General features: G+C 39.1%; 1 protein-coding gene, 3 long non-coding RNA genes and 1 other non-coding gene across 5 annotated transcripts in view; 3 read left to right on the forward strand and 2 right to left on the reverse strand.

Annotated features, from left to right (window-relative positions):
• Positions 1–22299, reverse strand: part of LOC103511023 — a 31557-nt gene extending 9258 nt beyond the window's left edge. The window contains exons 1-16 of the mRNA XM_026824904.1: positions 21927–22299; positions 21408–21708; positions 17454–17566; positions 16798–16929; positions 15657–15792; positions 15232–15542; positions 14557–14864; positions 13678–13898; positions 13182–13313; positions 7528–7600; positions 7247–7336; positions 6757–6830; positions 6177–6283; positions 4336–4587; positions 3489–3663; positions 2489–2994 (exon numbers count right to left, since the gene is read on the reverse strand). Coding sequence (XP_026680705.1) covers positions 2489–2994; positions 3489–3663; positions 4336–4587; positions 6177–6283; positions 6757–6830; positions 7247–7336; positions 7528–7600; positions 13182–13313; positions 13678–13898; positions 14557–14864; positions 15232–15542; positions 15657–15792; positions 16798–16929; positions 17454–17566; positions 21408–21708; positions 21927–21956 — 2961 coding nt within the window. The 5' untranslated portion in view covers positions 21957–22299. The remainder of the gene's footprint in view (positions 1–2488; positions 2995–3488; positions 3664–4335; positions 4588–6176; positions 6284–6756; positions 6831–7246; positions 7337–7527; positions 7601–13181; positions 13314–13677; positions 13899–14556; positions 14865–15231; positions 15543–15656; positions 15793–16797; positions 16930–17453; positions 17567–21407; positions 21709–21926) is intronic.
• On the reverse strand, positions 6391–6463 carry Trnat-ugu. The gene has a single exon. It is a non-coding gene; the product is annotated as a tRNA-Thr (tRNA).
• LOC113468174 lies at positions 12300–13030 on the forward strand. The gene is made up of 2 exons (XR_003392025.1): positions 12300–12609; positions 12777–13030. It is a non-coding gene; the product is annotated as an uncharacterized LOC113468174 (long non-coding RNA).
• Positions 19257–21205, forward strand: LOC113468172. Its single transcript, XR_003392023.1, has 2 exons — positions 19257–20470; positions 20697–21205. It is a non-coding gene; the product is annotated as an uncharacterized LOC113468172 (long non-coding RNA).
• A 731-nt stretch (positions 22300–23030) lies between the features above and the next one.
• On the forward strand, positions 23031–24983 carry LOC113468173. The gene is made up of 2 exons (XR_003392024.1): positions 23031–23283; positions 23506–24983. It is a non-coding gene; the product is annotated as an uncharacterized LOC113468173 (long non-coding RNA).
• Positions 24984–25110: the final 127 nt, after the last annotated feature.

The raw sequence follows: 25110 nt of genomic DNA on the forward strand, positions 1-25110 counted from the left end.
AAGAGAGTTTATCTTTTAATTACCTGGCGTCTAGACAAAACGAGAATTTTTTTGACCACTTCCAACCAAATTTTAGACGTTATAATAACACCAATGTTGAACGCTTTTCGGTGTGGAGATTATTAAGTTGGTACTCCAGAAATGAGGTGATGATGAGACCACCCAATCATTTGATTTGGACGCTTAGCGCCACGAAGATATTGGGCTGAATATTTCACCCCTCTGCCTCTGTCTTCAAAGTTATCTTCTGCCTGAGGTGGGTTATGTGCCCAAAACCTTCAACGATTAAAAGTAATAAAAGTTAATATTGTTTAATCTACTGTTTTAATACATGTCTTCAGTTCTTTTCCTAGCTGGAAACTGCAGGTAACTCGTAACTCGAATAATCTTGAATATTATACGAAATAGGACGCCCACCTATAGAATTTAAACCCATGTGGACAAACAAATACCCAACAAAAACGAAAAGAATTTTCCTCAAAAATGTGGTGGTGAAAATCCCTCACAACTTTTTCCCTAACTTGAGTTTTTTTTTGGCAATAATCCTATTTGAACACTATGTCAGAAAATCCAGTAATTCATCTCAACTAGACAGCTCTAAAGTGACATCAATGTAATTTGGCTAATTCATCTAAAAATCGTAAAAATTAAATGTTTCTTTTTTTCTTCCCATTTAATCAATGGTAATGCAGAATCAACTTTCCTAAACAGTGTTTACAATTTTGTGCAATAAAAATTGCTTCCTCCAATGTCCTGTAAAAACCAGAAAGAAATTGTAAAATAATAATACAAATAAGTATAATTATTATTATTAAATACAGAAAGAGAAATGTTAGACACACGTAACACACTTTGAAAGATGTACATAACTCCTCCATTAAGCAGCTATAATATTTTGTTTTCAAGTGCTTGGAGTTGACTATTAGGTCATTTTCCCTCGTGCATCCCAATACTTTGCTACCAAGTTGTCGATGTGGTCTGGACATATTAATATGCACCTATAATATGAATAGTAGGTACTCCACTTGAGTGCCAAAATTCGGAACGGATTGACTTTATAACTTGTTCCGTTCATCATCTAATGGAACCTATGTATCTGAAAAAGGTTAAATATCCTCCAAAATAGGTGCTTCCGCTAAATTATTATTACCACAGTTTGCCCTTAAATTGCAGCTCTAAAATTTATGCATTATTTATGTTAAATAGAAAGCAAAAATTATTTGTAAAGATTAGAAGTGAAGTTAGACACGATGACGAAGAAAGAAAATAATTCATCAATGTAATAGAAAAGTGAAGTATATAAAGATACCTACCTATAAATTGGATATACTCGTATTATCTTGTCTTGTGACAAGTGTAGATAAGTTTTATGAGTTGTGGTTAGTTTATGCTAAGCCCGAAGCAGAAAAAGGATTAGAAGTATAATTATTTACAAATTAGACAGTTGAAAATCAAGAAGGATAAATATGTAGACGAGACGAGACCAGAAAATTATTTATTTACTGTTAATGTTAGCAAAAATGTTGGTTTGTTAAGAAGGGTTTGTTATATTTACCAGTTGAATTCCAGCACCAATGGAAATGAATTGTTAATACCCAAGTATAGAAGAATGAAGAAGGACAAGCACATAGCTTTAAAATTGATGCATTATTTATGTTAAATAGAAAGCAAAAAATATTTGTAAAGATTAGAAGTGAAGTTAGACACGATGACGAAGAAAGAAAATAATTCATCAATGTAATAGAAAAGTGAAGTAGATAAAGATACCTACCTATACCTAAATTGGTTATTATCTTGTCTTGTGACAAGTGTAGATTAGTTTTATGAGTTGTGGTTAGTTTATGCTAAGCCCGAAGCAGAAAAAGAATTAGAAGTATTTACAAATTAGACGGTTAAAAATCAAGAAAAATATGTAGACGAGACGAGACGAGACCAGAAAAAGTTGGCATGAATTATTTACTGTTAATGTTAGCAAAAAATTTGTTTAGAATGGTTTGTTATATTTACCAGTTGAATTCCAGCACCAATGGAAATGAATTGTTAATACCCAAGTATAGAAGAGTGAAGAAGGACAAGCACGCAGCGGATTGATCCCGTGACCATTATAGGTACCATCCCTACGTACTCAGTGATTTTTTACTTTCCTTATCCTATAGGAAGGAAAGTAATGTAATTCTTGTATGTCATTTCCCACTATGGCTTTTTCTCCACTGAGGCCAACCCCTGTTTTACCAGCTACATCCATTATGGTTGGATAATAGGACCCTTTTGTTTAGCAAGCGGGCCTTTTCCAGGATTTTGATTTGGGCTCAGACCAAGGTCTGTAAGACGGTCTGTCAGACCAAGGTCTGTAAGACGGTCTGTCAGACCAAGGTCTTTAAGACGGTCTGTCAGACCAAGGTCTGTAAGACGGTCTGAGCGTAAGTGGCTGGCATTATGCTTATCATTTACCTGGTGAGTAAGGGATAAGGTATTCTTTCATTCTCACGATGTCGGTTTTCATAGCGCAGCTCAGCTGGTTGAAGTTGTGGGATGTATCAAACACGGGATCTTTGTGTTGTTTAGGTTCTCTGGTTCTGGCTAATTCATCATCAGATGTACTCACGATGTGTTCTCCCTCAAGATTCATTTCATCATCGCCTTTATCAAAACTATTTTGTCTTTTCAAATCTGATTTTCTGCGTCTCCGAAGTTTCTTCTTTTGCTTCCTTGCGAGATTGGAGGTGCTTTTCTTATCCGTGCCTTCCTCGTTGGAAAACTCAGATGAGCTTTTGTTCTGTATTCCGGTTGAGTTGAGCTTCGCTTCATTTAGATGTATTGTGATCGTTTTATCAGCAACATATTGTACATTATCGGATATGTTGGGTAGTTCAGTACTTGGTGCAGACTCCTTAGTGCTTTGACCTTTCAGAAATTCAACCATAGGTTCATCCATGGAATCTTCGGAGCCAGGAACATTGTCGAACTTGAAAACAGGTGAATCTTCTTTAAAACCTGGAACAAAAATATATGTATGCATTTTATCAATGTCTCGCTTTATGGATAGATATAAGGTAGTCAGTGGTGGGGGCACGGTTAGCAGTGGTAACGCTTGCTTGCCATGTTGAAGGTTCGAATCCCACCATCGACAAAGATTTGCACTCGTTTTTCGATTGTAAATATTTCAAAGGGTTACTTTCTGGTGTTCTCGTGTTGACCCGGCACCTAAATGGGAAGTATCGCCCATTTTTGTTATTTTTTTTTTTTATTAATATTTATTGTATTGATAAAACTCATTACATACAATTTACATATTACATTTGCCATTAAAAAAGAGGGGGGGGGAATGAAAAATAATACAAATACATTTGATGAGGGACATGACCTAGGTCTCTCAGACCAAGGTCTGTAAGACGGTCTGTCAGACCAAGGTCTGTAAGACGGTCTGTCAGACCAAGGTTTGTAAGACGGTCTGAGCGTAAGTGGCTGGCATTATGCTCATCATTTACCTGGTGAGTAAGGGATAAGGTATTCTTTCATTCTCACGATGTCGGTTTTCATAGCGCAGCTCAGCTGGTTGAAGTTGTGAATGCATTCCTGTAAAGATTCTGACTCCATGGCGTTACTGTAATTCCTGTACAACTTCTGTTCACTCTGCTTCAAGATATCTCGGATGTCTTTGGCCTTGAAAGAAATAGAATTGGAATAACCCCATTATACATATAAGTCTTACATAATTTCGTCGACTAGTACCACACTGAGAAAAAAATACGAAGACCAATCAAGTGACTGGTTTCCGGAACTCTGACATATGAGGAAGCTTGACACTTTACTGTAGCATTTCAACGATCTAATCCAAGGGAAGCAACCCAATAATAGAGTTCTTAAACTCAAATACTAAAACTTGTGGCACCCTGTCGGTATTTTTTTTTCTCTCAGAGCTCAGAAATAGTGCAATGCATTTTTTTTTTTTTTTTTTCCTCAGAAATAGAAGTGAAAATTATACATATATGTCTTACATAATTTCGTCGACTAGTACCACACTGAGAAAAAATACGATGTCTGAAGACCAATCAAGTGACTGGGTTCCGGAACTCTGACATATGAGGAAGCTTGACACTTTACTGTAGCATTTCAACGATCTAATCCAGGGGAAGCAACCCAATAATAGAGTTCTTAAACTCAAATACTAAAACTTGTGACACCCTCTCGGTATTTTTTTTTTTTTCTCTCTCTCTCTCAGAGCTCAGAAATAGTGCAATGCATTTTTTTTGCCTCAGAAATAGAAGTGAAAATGAGACTGTTATATTGAAAATGAGACTATCGTAATTAGAGATTTAAAACAAATCAACTTACATAATGAATAAGTTGAGACGCTTTCTGGCTCACAAACCCGGCAATCTGGTCTTCATTTTCAACACAACAAACACTTGATACAAACGGTCGAGTTTGGTTCTCCAAAGCGGATCGACTGGCACACTTCTGGTTCTCATGAGGGCTTAACCCAAGGGTCAGAATATTATCTGAGATATGCTTCATGTACTTAGTGTCTGAGACTTGTTTTTCCGACAGGTTGATCATTTTGTTGCAGTAGGTAATGTAGAGGATCTGGAACAAATACAAAGGAATTGTTCCAATCGCGCACTACGACTGATTCAAAGGAGCCTTACTCACTTATCTGCACTTCTTGCTTGTTTAAAGTTTTGCTACTTATAATATAAGGCGCCTTGCGCGTCAAAATGAACTGTTACTTCCTTTCGTTCAAGGCATATCCAACCCTTGACTGTAAAGCTGAAACAATTGATTGTAAGGCTGAAAGCGCGATTGAAAAAAATACGTTTTTTTTTATTTTTTTTAGTGTGGACATGATATCTCTACGTACACCTGCGTCGCGCGTCAGTGGTAAAGACGCTCGCCTGGTGATCCGGAGGGCGTGGGTTTAATCCCATCCAAGGTTTGGAAAAATGTAATTTTACAGTAGACATTTTTTGAGAAGTCGACCACCAGTAAAAGCCTACAGCTGGGATAAAGGGACTCGGACTCTTTAGTCCTATATTCGAGCTGTATATATAAGCAATAATAGTGAATTAGTGTACGTATAGGATCAAAATACTTCCGTTTCCCCCCTTTTCTCATCATACGAAAGTTATATACCTCTTGATTACCTCCTGTCAAAGTCGTGGAAAGGAGTCGGACAAACAACAAACTGGGCCCGTCCCTCCGGGAATTATTTTTTTAGCCCGTAGTTTATTGGATCGTGATTAGAGAAAATCAGTACCTATGTACCTACCTAATTTGTTTAATATTCAGTTTATTATGATTATTGATTTGATTTTACTTTCATGTAATGATTTAAAATCAAGACTAGAGCCCGTTCTCCCTTTATTCCTCTAAGTCACCCATCGGCGTATTCATTGGCCTTGCTCGGCGTAGCTTAACATAGGTGACGCTAAAACCGGTCTTAAATTATCAACTTAAGTGTTATCTAAAACTTTCTCGCATAGGTCGTCGCGACGAATTTCAAGATCAGAGCTCATTTGTGTGAGAAAATGTGAAAAAATCCCCCAAAAACCAGTTTTTTTTTGGTTTTTTGGTTCTCTGGGCAAAATTTGCACCACCACTTTCGTTTTCCTCGTAAAAAGACCTTTAATTTGATATATAGGTCGACCAGGTTTGGATAAGCCCTTCTATGGGGACAGACAGACACCAAAGTGAATACAATAGTCCGTCCACTATACCTTTTATTATTAATAAAGGAAGGACGGACTAAAAAGTCATTTCAAAAGCTTTAGTTAGCCTACCTGCATTTCAGCTTCTTCTCGGAACAAATCATCTTTTCTTTGCTGCAGTCCTCTAATTTTCAGTTTCGACGCACGCCTAGTGATCCGGAGGGCGTGGGTTTAATCACATCCGAGGTTTGGAAAAATGTAATTTTACAGTAGACATTTTTTGAGAAATCGACCACCAGTAAAAGCCTACAGCTGGGATAAAGGGACTCTTTAGTCCTATTTTCGAACTGTATAAATAAGCAATAATAGTGAATTAGTGTACGTATAGGATCAAAATGCTTCCGTTTTACCGTTTTCCCCCCTTTTCTCATCATACGAAAGTTATATACCTCTTGATTACCTCCTGTCAAAGTCGTGGAAAGGAGTCGGACAAACAAAATGTCATTTCAAAAGCTTCAGTTAGCCTACCTGCATTTCAGCTTCTTCTCGGAACAAATCATCTTTTCTTTGCTGCAGTCCTCTAATTTTCAGTTTCAGTTCATTATTGGTGTCATTAAACAACTTATCTGTGTCACCTGTAAAAATAGTCATAAAAGAGAGTACCTTTGTTATAACAAACGTGTAGGTAACAATAAAATTTGTCACTTTACAAATGAAAAGTAAAAAATTTCCACACAAAGGAAGCCCCCAGGGAGGATCGAACTCCCGACCCCTGGTTTACAAGACCAGTGCTCTAACCACTGAGCTATGGAGGCACATGGGATCAGTAGACTGAAAACTAGTACCTAAATAATACCTGTATTGAACATTGATGTGGAATATAAGGAAAATTGAAAATTATTTTCTAAGGTAGGTAGCTAGGTAGGTAATGAACTAATGACACTCAAATATGTAGTGCATATTCAGATGCTATTTACCTGCTTCGTAATAAATTTACTGTTAAACCCACATGTATCAATAGTATATCAGTTATTATCAAAATTAGAACAGGACCACTAAGAACAAATTTATAATAAGTAAATAATATTTTAAGATAGGTACTACTTACTAAGATATTCTTGCAACTGATCTGTGATTTGAACCATTTCCTCTTTATTCGAGAGTAAGTTGGATTTCAATGTACTGAAATAAATAAAGAAGTTTTAAATTATGAGTAAATTTCACAATAATATACTTTTGTCAGTCGCACTTTTGCCAACAAGTCACAATCCCGCAAGTGGTAGTGGTAGCATTTGAAGGCAACTAATCACAGAGTCTTCTTCTTTTTCTTCGACTTTTCCTGAGTACAGACGGGATCGGCGTTTTTCGTCAGCCTCTCAATCAGCCCTAACTAGGGTGATTGCTTTGGGCTTGGCTACAAATTTTACGAGTGGATACCCTTCGCACTCAACCTTTGCTATGTCTTTAGCAAGGGAAATTCAGGCTGGTATACGCCCTGTTTAAAGTCCCCCAGCCCGTATAGGTACTAAATAAAAGGGCCAACTTTTGATTAATACTCAATACTCACGTCATCTTAACCCATTTTAATTTCTACTTACCTAAAGTCACACTCAACTTCTTCCAATTCTTCCAGATCAAAGAATAACTCTTGCAATGTTTGCAAACAGTCTGTTGTCCAAGAGGTGGGACTGAAAACAGAAAAGTGACGTAAAACAATAGGCTTATATGGCTAGCGGCAATAGCACTTTGAATTCACCCATACCCCATTGCTTACTGACGTTAAGCAACGTCGGGCATGGTTGTTATCCGGATGGGTGACCGAAACTACACTTGGACACGGACCTGCTGAATCAAGGCCATTATTTTATTAGAGACCTACCTTAGATTTTTGGTCTCGTCATCTCCAGATGAGTGATGAGAGAAATGTTCTCCAGAACAGAGGACATCTGCTCCTGAAACAACAAGAAAATGCCAACCAAATAAAATATTGTACCAAACATGTACCTATATAAGACCTTGCTTAGACTGCGGGAGTAAAGGGACTTTTCAGTCTCATTCTTGCAGTGTAAGCAGGGTATATTCTGTTCAAATTATTTTCCCATTTATTGTTTCAGTACAAATTTTCATCAGTAAATGGTTTCTTCAAATTGATCCACCCTAGGAAGAATATAGTCTGCGTCTGTGATGGTTTCATGTTCCGGCTTCTTGCGTTTGAGTGCCCGCATCCGGCAACGGCGTCGACATTTGTGTGGACACAGCTTCAGATATATGAGAAAAAACCCTAGCTTTGTTCGTCCTGCCCAAGTAGGACTGAGAAGTACCCTTTTTATTTATTTATTATGGGACTGGTTGCTCCTCTCCCAAGAGAGTATGCAATTAACACTGCGACCTCTGTAGATCTATTGTGATGTTGCCGGCATTCCATAGAATACCTAGGACACCTAGGTAATCTATAGAATGTCTAAATTGACCAGGCAAGGTACAACTTACCACAGCTAAAGTAAATATGATATAGGTATGGACTTAAAGTTGGCACGTATCTTAAGATTTTTGGGACATCCCTGGCAAATTAAAAATCTCATTCAACTTACCACAGCTAAGTAAGAATCGGATGTCGTGGCTGAGGTCTTCGGAAGTACCCTTACCCTAGGAAGAATATAGTCTGCGTCTGTGATGGTTTCATGTTCCGGCTTCTTGCGTTTGAGTGCCCGCATCCGGCATTCGATAGAGCAGAAGGTAAGTTGAGCGTCAATGAATGAGCACACTATGGCTATAGCCGTGCTCACGCTTGAGCTCATTCTGGCTGCGAAAGAAAACAAAAGACACCAAGTTAGTCTTGAACCAAATTAGCTTATACATACAACATGTTGCCGGCATTCCATAGAATACCTAGGTAATCTATAGAATGCCTAAATTGACCAGGCAAGGTACAACTTACCACAGCTAAAGTAAATATGATATAGGTATGGACTTAAAGTCGGCACGTATCTTTAGATTTTTGGGACATCCCTGGCAAATTAAAAATCTCATTCAACTTACCACAGCTAAGTAAGAATCGGATGTCGTGGCTGAGGTCTTCGCCTCGTAAGGACTCGGGCAGGAAGAGCCGAAACTCCCCGACCTCGAGAATGACTAGGTTGATGACGTTGACGAAGAGGATGGACAGGGTGAAGTAGTGGAGGATCTGCTGCTTGCCGGGACTCAGGGTTCCGACACAGCTCACCACAACACCGCCGACACCGAACAGAACGTTCTGAGAAATCGGGAAGTAAACAGATTAGTCACTGGATAAAGGTAGAAACACCACCATCACGTTACGTCACGTGAACTACGTGTAGTCATGAGGAGTCAGAAAGATGTAGTTCAAAGTTTTCCCATAAGAATGTAGATAATTTTGTTCAGGACAGCCACACTACTCTCACGTCACGTGATGATAGTGTATTTCTACCTTAAAGTTCCTACCACTCTCAAGGAGGAAATCATAATGATAGAGGGAACTAGTACAACGGAGAACTTATCGTCCCGAAATCGAAGAGAGAAAAGGACAGGCTAGGAGAAAGCCAGCCATTCCGAGAACGAACCTTATATTTTTGTTGGGATAAAGTCGGCTCGAGTAGAAATCGACTTGGTGCTTAGAAGGCAGGCGCGTTAGCCGCATTACCCTCCAAGGCTCCAAGATAACTAGGCTGTCTAGGAAAATGAATTTTCAAATTTTCATCCATTCAACAGATTTTCTCGATCATACTGTACCATTATTTCTATTGTGGGAATGGATCGGTGCCGTTTTCACTCACCCATCCGCCGGTCCATAGGTTGGATCCTATTCGAAAGAGTGGCGAGAGGGAGACGAAGAAGAAGACACCGGCTACCAGCTGGATGGTCCCAATGGAAATGTAGACGAGGCTGAATATCACATGAGATGTCGTACACACTTGCTTACATGAGCAACACATCGACAGCGAGCCTGCAAACAGTTAAAGAAACAAATTTCAATTTCAGAGAAAGAAGAAATGCGTGAAATTTCAGAGAAAGAAGAAATGGGTGAAATTTCAGATTTCAGACTGACTTATGAATTTTCGTCGGACTTTTTTCCCCCTTTTAGGCGCTTTAACACCACGGAGTACGGACAGTAGGTCCGTTCGCACTTTGAAGGACGGGTGAATTTTTGAGGGGGGAGATCATGGACCTCTTTTGACTCAATTTCTATTGAGGAAAAATGTGGAATATACAGAATACAAACACTTAGGAGATGAAAGTAGTCCAGACGTTATTTCTAAGCATACAAAGTTCCAAAGAGTCAAAAACCTCAATCCTATGCCAACCACTCACGCTCAGATAGTCCTAGTGGACCTAGTGTGAATGGTCGGCACAGCACCGTGAGATGGGTACCATGCCTATCTCACGGAAAGTAAACTAAGTAAAGAGACATACAGTCCACTTCAACTGGGAAGTCCGATGACCTTTGGGTGCGCACTCGTCAAAAAATAGCTCGTTGATTAACAAGTAAGCATGTGAATAGTTGATCCCATGGGATTTTTCACGCCGAATCGAATGGTGAAACTTTTAGAACTGTCCGACTTACAGTTGAGAAGTTGCAGTTCCCCTCCATGCGCTTCCATCGGACTTCCCAGTTGACGTGGACTGTAAGCACGATATTATTTACTTACTGTCAGGGAACGGCGTATAGTAGACAATAGAGATGGCAAGGGAAATGACAGCAACAAAGATGGTGAGTCGGAAACACCAAACCAGGAGTGACGGCTGACCGCCATACAACGGGAAAAACGGCATGCTTTCCTCCTCCTTCTCGTCCTTCTCCTCCTTCTCGTCCTTCTCCTCCTTCTCGTCCTTCTCCTCCTTCTCGTCCTTCTCCTCCTTCTCGTCCTTCTCCTCCTTCTCGTCCTTCTCCTCCTTCTCGTCCTTCTCCTCCTTCTCGTCCTTCTCCTCCTTCTCGTCCTTCTCCTCCTTCTCGTCCTTCTCCTCCTTCTCGTCCTTCTCCTCCTTCTCGTCCTTCTCCTCCTTCTCGTCCTTCTCCTCCTTCTCGTCCTTCTCCTCCTTCTCGTCCTTCTCCTCCTTCTCGTCCTTCTCCTCCTTCTCGTCCTTCTCCTCCTTCTCGTCCTTCTCCTCCTTCTCGTCCTTCTCCTCCTTCTCGTCCTTCTCCTCCTTCTCGTCCTTCTCCTCCTTCTCGTCCTTCTCCTCCTTCTCGTCCTTCTTCTCTTCCTCGTATCCTTCTATAATCTTCTCCTCCTTCGGACCTTTTCAGCCATACATGTTAGGTCTACCTGATCGTGTGTGTGCTCATCAGGTGTCGGGTATTCCTGATCAAGGCTACCTGATAGTGAGTGGCTGGCCTAGGTCTATGGTCTAGTATGCCATGAAGTGCCTTGGTGATGTCTTGGAACACTATTCTAGTTACGATATGTGTTTGCCATAATGAGCTTTGTTTAGGAATGTCATGTCTGCAGGTGGTATAGGATTGTGAGGAATCCTTGGTGTGATTATAGGTCTAGTTTATCTAGGTAGGTAAGTGGGTACCTATCTTGTACTGTTAAGGAAAGCACCTTTAGCTTAGTGGATTACGCAAGGTCAGTAGGCAACCCAACAGGCTTCGTGTAAGAACCTCTGGCGTCCAGTAACATTTCAGTCCAAATGGGAGCTTTTGTTGTTAAGGAAACTAGTGCTTATGGCTGGATTACACATGGTCAGCACGCAGTCCAGTCATTGGTCTCGTGTAGACATGTAGACACCATTAGCGTCCACTAAGAGTAAGACCGGCTATTCAGGCTCAGACCGTCTGATAAACCTAGGCCTAAATTTATTTTTTTTTTAATATTTAAACAAGGTTTTTTTATTTACATATGTTTAAACTATACCTATGAAATATATAAGACCTTGTTTAGACTGCGGGGATATTCTGTACACACTTCCCCCCGCCCGTCGTGACACGGTATGCTTTATGTTCCGACTGCGAGCATAGATGCTCGGACTGACAACTCGAAGGTCCCTCGTTCGAACCCAGGTCGTGGCTTGTGAAAAGTTCGTGCTTGAAGTTCATCGACTTCCACTTTTGCCAGTCGGGGATGAGCTTTTTGAAGTGCGGAGGGGCCGTGTGTGGTGTCAATATTCTGTACACACTTTCCCCCGCCCGTCGTGACACGGTATGCTTTATGCTCCGACTGCGAGCATACATGCTCGGACTGACAACTCGAAGGTCCCTCGTTCGATCCCAGGTCGTGGCTTGAGAAAAGTTCGTGCTTGAAGTTCATCGACTTCCACTTTTGCCAGTCGGGGATGAGCTTTTTGAAGTGCGGAGGGGCCGTGTGTGGTGTCTGGGGAATCTGGAAGAAACAATCCCGCCAGGGCGAACTTTATTGAATGTTGTTGTTGTAGCTGTAACCGAATGCTGATGGTAGAATAAAGAAAGGATATCTTTTTTTTCTGCCATATACCAGGGTGATGGTCTCTAGCCATGTTTAATTGGTTCGTCCTGAACCGCAGTCAACCATCGTGAGGACTTGTGCTTATTCTTTAAAAGCACAGAGAACCCTTTGAAAACGACCAGCTAGCTAGGCTGGTTAGGGTTAGCTGTTCTCCTCCCTGTTTATTGTCCCACAGCTAGACACTAGTCTACTCTCTGTTTAACACCCACCATTTTGTATTTCTTTATCTCTAGGCGGAAAAGTGTCATTAGACTCAACTTGAAGCGACGAGTTTGAAACTTTGTCAATATCATTTTCATCGGATTTATCAATATACTCCAAGCTATTGTTCAGATCTAAACATTTACTGTTCACATCATCACTATTTTGTTTATTGGACATCTCCGTTACCTTGGGTTCTTCATTTGTTTCTTTCTCTATGGCACTCCTCAATACATATCCTACAACGTGAGGACTACCATTACAATCATCCACCACGGGAGTGAATATTTTCCGAACTGTAGGCACACACACCTTACCAGGTTCAGTCGTTACTGAATTCAAGACATCTCCGTTACCTTGGGTTCTTCATTTGTTTCTTCCTCTATGGCACTCCTCAGTACATATCCTACAACGTGAGGGCTACCATTACAATCATCCACCACGGGAGTGAATATTTTCCGAACTGTAGGCACACACACCTTACCAGGTTCAGTCGTTACTGAATTCAGCTTGAATTTACTTTCTAAAACAGGTGATCCGTCGCTTAAATGAACTAAATCTGAGAGGCTCACATGACTAGATGTATCAAACACGGGATCTTTGTGTTGTTTAGGTTCTCTAGTTCTGGCTAATTCATCATCAGATGTACTCACGATGTGTTCTCCCTCGAGATTCATTTCGTCATCGCCTTTATCAAAACTATTTTGTCTTTTCAAATCTGATTTTCTGCGTCTCCGAAGTTTCTTCTTTTGCTTCCAAATTGATCCCAAGGACAAGGAAAACCTAGACCCTTGACAAATGGACACCTGAAGGCATATGATGTCTTCCAATCCACTTGACCCAAAACTACATTCTATTGGACCCTCACGGGACGTGCTTATGATCAACTTACCATTAACATTGTTGTCTTGCAGTTCATCCATATCATTCAGTGATAAACTGGACGGCTGTCGGGATATTCCCTTGGTAGTATCATGAACACTACCTAGTGATCTGGACCGAGTGAGAGTTCTCTTTTCATTGACTAAAAAAAAAGAGAATTTCGGGACGATAAAACCTTAGCAGAAGTCTGTCAAACCTCTTTTTTTAAGTTTTAATTTAATTTAATGTGATAAAATTTGTCCGATTTGTTTGAGGAAAACTATGATGAAAAAGAAAAATAATAGAGAAACAATTATGAGAATAGCCCTCTCCCATATCAGATCTAAGCCAAGGCGTTTTAAACCAGGGTCCTGGGTTCAATGCTCGAATAAAGGGGAAAAAACGGTGTTTTGATATAAGAAAGACCAATTTCAATTTTGCATATCTATGTAGCTTTGGTTAGGAATGGATTTCAATTTGATACTTATCAAAGCACCTAGTACACCGCACTATAAAAGTAGATTTACCTTTGAATTTCCCTCTCTCTTTCAAATCTGGCTGATATGAGGAGTCGAGCAATGCAAAGGTCGAGGCTTCAGGTCCAATCCCCTGCGCCTTTTCCCACTCGTACAGCTTCTGGGTGAATTTTCGGGAAATTCCAGGAAATCGAAGCAGTCCTGAAGATGTGGGAATCAGGACTTCTTTCATACGAATCCTGGATCCGATGGCAAGACGCATTTTTTCTAATCTAGAGAGAAGAGATTGAGAGATATGAGTACATTGCATGCAGTATCAGTAGGTATGATTGTGTATGTTGGAGCATATTTTATTTCTACCAACTTGGACTCATCAATATAAAATTATAAATAGGACATGTTTTACTCCTCCAGTACCTATTGTCAAGGGTATTGTCCAGTTCAAAAGGTCTCATTAGTTGGTCAATAAAATGAAATAATTTCCTATTACAAGCACTTGGTTGCAGATTTTTGGGAAAATATACCTAGGAAAATATACCACTAATATATATTTTTGGGAAAATATACCACTTTGTACATAGTTTCACTGAACTTATTCCGCATAAATTTAAGTAAAGTAAAGAGTATTTTGTTGAAAAAAAAAAAAAAAAAAAAAAAAACCCTTGTTTTGTTGTAGGGACAAGTTTTTTTTTATTTTTCGAAGTTATTTTTTTTTAGAATGGTTAGGATAATCCAACTCATATACTGGTCTTTGGGTAGGAATAGGGGTTTAACGTCACTTTTAACAACTTAGGTCTCTCGTGACGGCCATTCGGAGAAATCTCACCCAGCCTGAGTGGAGCCGGGAACCCAGCAGCACGCGGATTTCCAAGATGGTCACCTATTCAGGTACTAACCACGCGTAGTTTAAATTCAGAGAATCAAACTCACCTCTGTATCTTTTTCTCGCACTTCTCCTTCTCCTTGTCCAGTCTCTGTTTCTCTCGCTCTATCTTGTGTATTTCCTTGTCTATCCAGGCAATATTCTGTACACACTTTCCCCCGCCCGTCGTGACACGGTATGCTTTATGCTCCGACTGCGAGCATACATGCTCGGACTGACAACTCGAAGGTCCCTCGTTCGAACCCAGGTCGTGGCTTGTGAAAAGTTCGTGCTTGAAGTTCATCGACTTCCACTTTTGCCAGTCGGGGATGAGCTTTTTGAAGTGCGGAGGGGCCGTGTGTGGTGTCTGGGGAATCTGGAAGAAACAATCCCGCCAGGGCGAACTTTATTGAATGTTGTTGTTGTAGCTGTAACCGAATGCTGATGGTAGAATAAAGAAAGGATATCTTTTTTTTCTGCCATATACCAGGGTGATGGTCTCTAGCCATGTTTAATTGGTTCGTCCTGAACCGCAGTCAACCATCGTGAGGACTTGTGCTTATTCTTTAAAAGCACAGAGAACCCTTTGAAAACGACCAGCTAGCTAGGCTGGTTAGGGTTAGCTGTTCTCCTCCCTGTTTATTGTCCCACAGCTAGACACTAGTCTACTCTCTGTTTAACACCCCTAGTCAGGCAGACTTTACTCGTGTAATACAAGTAAGGAATACAGGTTTCTCACTCACCTGGTCTGCACACTTCATCTTATTCCATTCCTCGAGTTTTTTCTTGAAATCCGGGCTCAAATTCTCACTCATCACACCTCGCACCAGATGACTCTCGTCCTTACAAGGTAAACTCAGACCTCGGCAACTCGACAGAGGATGTCTGATTCTATTCATATCCCACTCTCCTATCTTCTTGCTGAATTCCTGACTCAGTCGCTTTTGAAGAAGTCGGTAGTGTTTCTGTATCTCGTGTATGGTGTTCTTGTTCGGATGACTGCTGCTATGCTGACTCAGGTCGTCCCCACCACTGTCCCGACGATCTGATTTGCCTGAAAATGGGAATGTTGTAGGTTTTGGTTTTACATAAAGGAAAATGGGATTATTGTAGGTTTTACCTGAAGGATAATGAGACTGTACTCCACTGAAAAATCTGGCAGACTTACCTTGATCGTAAAGAAAGTTGATTGGTTTCTTAGGACTAGAAGGAGCCGAGTGGCACATCCTCAGATCATCAGAAGGTTTGCTACAGGCTACGCTCATATCAATGCTAGCCGTACGAGAAATATCTCGCGACTTGTCCTGAAATAAGAAAGCCAAACTTTGAGAGGTCGAGAGGTCCTGAAGACCTTGGCAGTTGTACACTGGCCTCTAACAATCAATTTACATATTTCAGTGACATCTTACCGAAAATATGATGGTGCTAGTTTTCAGTCTTTGCATTTCTCTTTTGTACCTTTACGAGGAAATCCCTACTAAGGGATGGGATTTGATTTCAGCAGCAAGGGCAGACGAGCTAGTCGCCAAACAGGTAGACAATCAAATACCCTAGTCATTCATGACTTTACCAATAACACCAATTTCCCACCCTCCATTTTTCACCAGCTCTGAAATGACGCCTGCCTTGATATTCAAATTTCTTTTAAAAATTTTGATTGAATTTCAATAGGTCGTGGATTTTTTTCATAGTTGAAATAAAATTTTGAGTGAATGCCAATCCCCTGCTTGCCTATTCTCACCCATCAGTCAATTCTTCCCGTCCAATTTTCTCCGAATCGTAGACTTTAATAGACCATAAAAATATTATAACTCATTTTAAAACAATTTTTCCCTATATGAGTTTCTCTAATGTGCTTTCGTATCCAAAAGATTACGATTTTCCACGATAGTGAAAACGTATTAGAATAAAATGAATAACCAATGAATGACGTCATGGATGTATCCTCATTTTATTAGCCAAACGGCTAACAGTTAAACTGGATCAAAACGTGCATTAAATGAAATTTTTTATCAATATCAATATGCATTATACAATATACATAGATGCCTAGTAATTTGGCTAAATCTATGAGACCTGATCTTTGGGATTTTGGGGGCTTTTAAGAAAAAAGTTACTTACTGAGGTCTTACTTGAGAGGTGGTCAGATAAGAACTAAAGGTGTTCCGTCGGTTCTCGTAGGTATCTTGTTGTAGCGGGCAATAGGAGGAAGGTATAGATAGGGTGAGGAAAAAGGAGGTGTACGCAACATAAACTATTAAAAGGGTTTTAGAAGGGCCTTCTGAAATGTGTCAAAATTGTAAGCTCACCTTAAGATATTGCTCATCCTTAGTGGATAGACTGTCAGACTGGTAGATTTCTTCTGTAGAGGGAACCGTGATGGTCAAAATGGGAGCCAGCCTTCGGGCACCAATAGAATTGGATCTTTCCACTTCTTCTACCTGGAACATGGGAAAAATCAAGGGGTGAAAGTTTGATACCCAAATTCTGAAAGCGAATATCACAGAATATTTTTTAGGATTTTGTTGAGACATAATTACCTTATTACGTCAAAATTATGTAATGTAGTTCACTGTGGAAGAATTACTTAGTACCTAAGTTCCTGACATTCGAAAACAAGAATTAGTCCACTTGTGCATTGTAAAGAAGACCATGATTCAGGTTGGTTATCGAGATATCGAGCCAGCTGGGTCATAGGTCATACGTGAACTAATGGTATTGAAAGGGGATGGATACTGATTCTGGTCATTCTATTTTTAGGATGTGCCATTTTCAAGATCAGGTAGAATTCTTGGTGGAATTCTGTGGTTGCTAGCAACAGATCGTGAAATCAGAAAGCACGCAAAAAGTCGGAAAAGTCTGGTTAGAAAATTTCCACCCTGGCCGGGATTTGAACCCAGCACGCCGGGTTGAGAATCAGTGCTCTTGACAATTCGGTCATAGAGGTGGGCAGGTAAGAACTTACTTCATATTGGTGTAGATACTCTGGTTGGACACGAGTTGGTAACAAGGTCTCAACATCTAAGGACTTACTCCTCTTCTTATCCCGGTCCTTGAGCCTTTTCTTCATAAATCGTTCTGGAAATAGGAAATACAAATCAAAATTATTCAGGGAACTCAAGATATCAACATGCGACTAAGGGGTTTTAGAATTGTGTATGTATACGATTATTGAGATTTCATAGAAATAAGTATAGAAATTCTTTATGTCTTTTAGGGAACTAGTCCCTATTGTTCCTTTCCTAGACCAAGTAATCCCTCCAGTACATGTTTCCCTTCTACAAACAAAAATCACCTTTAAACGGATATTGTAACTATTCTTTCCATGTCAATCCATTATTAACAGCAATACCTAAGTTCCTGATATTCGAAAACAAGAATTAGTCCACTTGTGCTTTGTAATTTTGTGAAGGAAGACCATGATTCAGATTGGTTATCGAGATATCGAGCCAGCTGGGTCATAGGTCATACGTGAACTATAATGGTATTGAAAGGGGATGTATACTGATTCTGGTCATTCTATTTTTAAGATATGCCATTTTCAAGATCAGGTAGAATTCTTGGTGGAATTCTGTGGTTGCTAGCAATAGATCGTGAAATCAGAAAGCACACAAAAAGTCGGAAAAGTCTGATTAGAAAATTTCCACCCTGGCCGGGATTCGAACCCAGCACGCCGGGTTGAGAATCAGTGCTCTTGACAATTCGGTCACAGAGGTGGTCACAGGTAAGAACTTACTCCATATTGGTGTAGATACTCTGGTTGGACACGAGTTGGTAACAAGGTCTCAACATCTAAGGACTTGCTCCTCTTCTTATCCCGGTCCTTGAGCCTTTTCTTCATAAATCGTTCTGGAAATAGGAAATACAAATCAAAATTATTCAGGGAACTTAGGATATCAACATGCGACTAAGGGGTTTTAGAATTGTATATGTATACGATTATTGAGATTTCATAGAAATAAGTAGAAATGTCTTTTTGGGAACTAGTCCCTATTTGTTCCTAGACCAAGTAATCCCCCCAGTACATGTTTCCCTTCTACAAACAAAAATCACCTTTAAACGGATATTGTAACTATTCTTTCCATGTCAATCCATTATTAACAGCAATGATTGTAAAAATTGATAATACAGACGAGGTTAAAAATTAAAATAATAAACTAAATATGAAATTAATGTGAAATCATAATAAAAAGTAGGTAGGTATTAGAAAAGTTATTTGCCACAGTGGGTGGTTAAAATTATATGACAAATGAATTTAGAAGTAGATTAAGCAGGGAAGCTTTTGATTGAAAAGGTAAGAAATGTAATTTTCAGAACTAAGGGTAGCGAATTTTCTTGTTGCATTGGATTTCATTTGGTCACACCGAAAACTTCCGTTCTGCTGGAGAATTTTATTTCGATAGCAAATTTCGACCAAGTATACAGAAAATTCTATTTCTATTAATTTTACAGGTAGGATAACGTCCGAAACAAAGTTGGGTCACTCACACACATTTCATGACGAAAAGATTTTGTCCATCCTGTTTTTGATGGAAAAAAAATCTTGTGTACAAATGGGTTATGTCAAGTTTAATTAATTAACGAGACCTTTTACTGATATTTTAGGAAGCAAAACCAATCCCAATTATTTTTGGTTCTGACACAAGCTGACAATCATGTAAAGTCCGTCTTGGTCTGCCTTTGACTTACTTTTATAAGAGGACGAAGGTTTGGTCGATCCGGTTTCATTGTCTGACGAAAAGTGCTGCGGGTCGTCGAATCCAGAGCTCGAATGATGAGACATCAAGGACTGTGTGCTATTGCACGAGGAAGGGTCACTGCAGGTCGTATGAGGGACATGAAGCTGGCCTTTACTATCTTCCCCATGTCCCGGAGTGGAGCGATCTTTCTGGTGCTTCTGGGCGAGATTCTCAAACAGGAGTTGTTTCAAATGTCTGTTCTCTTCTTTGAGGAGTTGAATTTCACTGGAGAGCTGCTTCAAATCGGTCACGGTTAACTTTGACATTGCGATTTCGTTCATTTACGATCAAGATTGAATGATTTACGTAGTTTGGAGGACCTTTGAAAAAACACGAGTTGCTTTGGGAACCAGTTAACTAGATTAGATACTTTGAACTTTTCATTTCCACGTTATCAGAGCACTCACGATTTAACTTATGGTACGAGATTTCAGTTTTATCTTTACGGAAAAAACAGCTTATCACATCATTGTTGCTCACTTAATATTGATCACTCCGATAGCTTTTATCTCACATACGTTATCTTATTTGATAGTTTACCCGCGGTGATAGATGTAAAGCCGAGGTTTCACAAAGGTGTTACACTGGGAGAAAATTTAAAGAAAGACAAATTAGATTACGAAAAATTGCTCGTTTTTAGTTTAGTTAGGTAAATTAGATTATGAAAAATGGCTCGTTTTCAGTTAGGCGTTCCAAATCGGTACATAAATTGTACAATCCAAATTCCTTCGTTTACGCAAGAGTTCAGAAACGAGATAAAGAAGGTGTTAGAAACACTCGAATAAACCACGACAATGTACGATTTCTGATTGCTTCAGACAAACATCCCGTCTGTGTTGCATTCGCCTGATTTCTTTCAACTACAGCGAAATAACAACACACATTTCTCCACTCAGATAATATGGAAATAGCTTCAAATTAGAAATGTTAACCCGAGATGTCATGTTTTATTTGAAGCGCGGACGCAATATCGTCGTCAGTCGAAAGAAAAATAGCGAAATGTAATTATTATGGTTTATAAAATTGAAACTAAGCGCATAGATTCAGACATTCAGAGATTAGATAAGACACTAAGGAAAAAACCCGCGTTATTTTTTACAATTATTTTGTTAATTTAGACAGTCGTCTCGGAGATAAATTGAGGAATTAAAAACATACGAAGCGTTCCAACAGTTAAATTTAAGTACTCAACGTGCAGGTACTTCCATAGCCAATACGACCTCGAAGGGTCAATATCTAATAGGTACGTGAACCAAATGAAGACACCTGAATGGATAAGAGAGACGATCAATGGATATTGGACAAAGTTCAAAACAATGCAAAAACGAACCTGCTGAAATTCGGTGAATTAGTAGATTAATTTATAGATTGAAATTGATATCTCTCCTTCAATATTTTGTCCTAATTATTTTATTTATTTTTGAAGACATCGTTAATTATTAATTCGAGTTTGACTTTTTTTATTACAGAAAAAAAAAAAAGAAAGAAAAGAATTTTTGGGACACCAGCCACAGTTGGTTCCTCTACCCTAGTCCAGACCATGAAGGCATCAAAACACACGTCCCTCTTTATTTCTTGGATCTGTTCCCAATAAGGTGAACGCTGCAAAATGTTTACTAGGCCACCAATCTGGAGGTCTCAGGTTCGATACTAAGAGTATGAGACTCCTTGAAACAAATCAAAACTCACCCAAGTAATGGATGTCCTTACTGAATTATCATTATTGAGAAAGAAAAATGAATTAAATCCCCTTATTTGCTTTCTTAATGCAATACCAATCTGACGGAGACATATTTTCAACCACGTCAAAATGAAAAGATTACGAAAACAGCCCAATGTTTGGGGAGTTTTTCTATGTCGTTGTGCTTGTTTGCAATTGAATCAGCACTCCCTTTATTAAAATGGACGAGGAGAAAACAAGCGTGTTGTTTTTCTGTGTTACTAATTCACGTGAAAAATCTCCACTTGCAAAGAAAAATGTTCGAATTTTTACTCATGTTTTTTTTTTTTTTTTACTCCTCTCTCGTCTTCTTCATTTTCAAAAATATGTATTTTTAGTGTCCAAAATATTTTGAAATTTTCAAGAGCATACGGAACATTGAACACAAACACCAGTGTTGTAATCCTTTGATTGACATAAGTATGGCATACCATGGTCTGCCTATAACCCTTTGACTTACTTTTATAAGAGGATGAAGGTTTGGTCGATCCGGTTTCATTGTCTGACGAAAAGTGCTGCGGGTCGTCGAATCCAGAGCTCGAATGATGAGACATCAAGGACTGTGTGCTATTGCACGAGGAAGGGTCACTGCAGGTCGTATGAGGGACATGAAGCTGGCCTTTACTATCTTCCCCATGTCCCGGAGTGGAGCGATCTTTCTGGTGCTTCTGGGCGAGATTCTCAAACAGGAGTTGTTTCAAATGTCTGTTCTCTTCTTTGAGGAGTTGAATTTCACTGGAGAGCTGCTTCAAATCGGTCACGGTTAACTTTGACATTGCGATTTCGTTCATTTACGATCAAGATTGAATGATTTACGTAGTTTGGAGGACCTTTGAAAAAACACGAGTTGCTTTGGGAACCAGTTAACTAGATTAGATACTTTGAACTTTTCATTTCCACGTTATCAGAGCACTCACGATTTAACTTATGGTACGAGATTTCAGTTTTATCTTTACGGAAAAAACAGCTTATCACATCATGTTGACTTTGACATTGCGATTTCGTTCATTTACGATCAAGATTGAATGATTTACGTACGTAGTTTGGAGGACCTTTAAAAAAACACGAGTTGCTTTGGGAGAAAAAAACTTGATATGAAAAAGATTTGTTTACGAAAAAGATTTCACCAGTTAACTAGGTTAGATACTTTAAACTTCCCATTTCCACGTTATCAGAGCACTCACGATTTAACTTATGGTACGAGATTTCAGTTTTATCTTTACGGAAAAAACAGCTTATCACATCATTGTTGCTCACTTAATATTGATCACTCCGATAGCTTTTATGTATCTCACATACGTTATCTTATTTGATAGTTTACCCGCGGTGATAGATGTAAAGCCGAGGTTTCACAAAGGTGTTACACTGGGAGAAACTCACATACGTTATCTTATTTGATAGTTTACCCGCGGTGATAGATGTAAAGCCGAGGTTTCACAAAGGTGTTACACTGGGAGAAAATTTAAAGAAAGACAAATTAGATTACGAAAAATTGCTCGTTTTTAGTTTAGTTAGGTAAATTAGATTATGAAAAATGGCTCGTTTTCAGTTAGGCGTTCCAAATCGGTACATAAATTGTACAATCCAAATTCCTTCGTTTACGCAAGAGTTCAGAAACGAGATAAAGAAGGTGTTAGAAACACTCGAATAAACCACGACAATGTACGATTTCTGATTGCTTCAGACAAACATCCCGTCTGTGTTGCATTCGCCTGATTTCTTTCAACTACAGCGAAATAACAACACACATTTCTCCACTCAGATAATATGGAAATAGCTTCAAATTAGAAATGTTAACCCGAGATGTCATGTTTTATTTGAAAGCGCGGACGTTGCTTATGGTAGAATAAAGAAAAGATATCTTTTTTTTGCCATACACTAGGGTGATGGTCTCTAGCCATGTCTAATTGGTTCGTCCTAAACCGCAGTCAACCGTCGTGAGGATTTGTGCTTATTCTTTAAAAGCACAGAGAACCCTTTGAGGAACTGCCAGCTAGCTAGGCTGGTTAGGGTTAGCTGTTCTCCTCCCTGTTTATTGTCCCACAGCTAGACACTAGTCTACTCTCTGTTTAACACCGCGCGGACGCAATATCGTCGTCAGTCGAAAGAAAAATGGCGAAATATAATTATTATCGTTAAAACACAGATTAGATAAGACACTAGGAAAAAATCCGCGTATGTTTTTTACAATTTATTATTTTGTTAATTTAGATATTCGTCTCGGACATAAATTGAGGAATTAAAAACATACGAAGCGTTCCAACAGTTAAATTTAAGTACTCAACGTGCAGGTACTTCCAAAGCCAATACGACCTCGAAGGGTCAATATCTAATAGGTACGTGAACCAAATGAGGACACCTGAATGGATAAGAGAGACGATCAATGGACATTGGACAAAGTTCAAATCAATGCAAAAACGAACCTGCTGAAATTCGGTGAATTAGTAGATTTATAGATTGAAATTGATATCTCTCCTTCAATATTTTGTCCTAATTATTTTATTTATTTTTGAAGACATCGTTAATTATTAATTCGAGTTTGACTTTTTTTATTACAGAAAAAAAGAAAGAAAAGAATTTTTGGGACACCAGCCACAGTTGGTTCCTCTACCCTAGCCCAGATCATGAAGGCATCAAAACACACGTCCCTCTTTATTTCTTGGATCTGTTCCCAATAAGGTGAACGCTGCAAAATGTTTACTAGGCCACCAATCTGGAGGTCTCAGGTTCGATACTAAGAGTACGAGACTCCTTGAAACAAATTAAAACTCACCCAAGTAATGGATGTCATTACTGAATTATCATTATTGAGAAAGAAAAATGAATTAAATCCCCTTATTTGCCTCCTTAATGCAATACAAATCTGACGGAGACATATTTTCAACGTCACGTCAAAATGAAAAGATTACGAAAACAGCCCAATGTTTGGGGAGTTTTTCTATGTCGTTGTGCTTGTTTGCAATTGAATCAGCACTCCCTTTATTAAAATGGACGAGGAGAAAACAAGCGTGTTGTTTTTCTGTGTTACTAATTCACGTGAAAAATCTCCACTTGCAAAGAAAAATGTTCGAATTTTTACTCATGTTTTTTTTTTTTTTTTACTCCTCTCTCGTCTTCTTCATTTTCAAAAATATGTATTTTTAGTGTCCAAAATATTTTGAAATTTTCAAGAGCATACGGAACATTGAACACAAACACCAGTGTTGTAATCCTTTGATTGACATAAGTATGGCATACAGTGGAAAATGCGGAGCGTGTACGTTTTACAGGTACAATCATAAGTGAATAGCTCATCCCTGAGGGAATTCAGCTAAAAACCAAGCCTGTATGTTCCTTGCTAGGTAAATGTTAACACGGTGTTCAAGCCTAGGGGAGACATAAAGGGGGAGTTTTCCTTACTTGATTTCTCACATGAGGCGATTAGGCAAATATTTCACTTTGGTTCACATTAATCGAGTCTCTGGCCAGTCACTCACGCTAAGACAGTCTGACAGACCGCGGTCTCACAGACCTGGGCCTGTCAGGCAGTCTGAGCGTGAGTGGCGGAAACTAGAGACCTAGGCCTGTCAGACCGTCCGAGAGACCTTAGGTCTCAAGCAAGCAAAATCACACTTAGCTCACATTCCCCAACAATGGAATCGTTTGAATATTCATTTTCATCTTAATCTAATTGTATTAACCTTACATTAACATGAAATGAAAACCATAGGGATGTATAAAACATTAAATATATAATATATGTATGGTTTATATAAATATATAAAAGTTACATCAATAAGGTATTTTTCAAATAATTAGAATTAATTATTTCATACCAACATGCGGTAAAAAATTATAACTTTTAAAAATTAAGAACATAATACGTAGTATTAAAGATTTGTCATTCCATAATCTAGTTCAAATGTGTCTTGGATTCTTTGAGGATCTTAATGATAGGTCTTTTACCGTGACTAAAGGAAACAAATTTCCCCTTGAAGTGTAAAACGGGCAAACAAATTTCAATTTGAACGTTAGTAATTTAAAGTGACGATTTCCGTTGTGAAAATGAAAAAAAGCTGTAGGAAATTTGTAAATAAAGCAAAGTGGGGCAAGTGAGGCATCTAAGGTTCGAAGGTAAAAGTGTTTTAGGTTCATGTGGTCTGTGTCGTAGCACGCCCATGACG

The sequence above is a fragment of the Diaphorina citri genome, unplaced genomic scaffold (genome assembly GCF_000475195.1).
Source record: "Diaphorina citri unplaced genomic scaffold, Diaci psyllid genome assembly version 1.1 scaffold665, whole genome shotgun sequence".
In the NCBI taxonomy this organism is placed as follows: Eukaryota; Metazoa; Arthropoda; class Insecta; order Hemiptera; family Psyllidae; genus Diaphorina; species Diaphorina citri.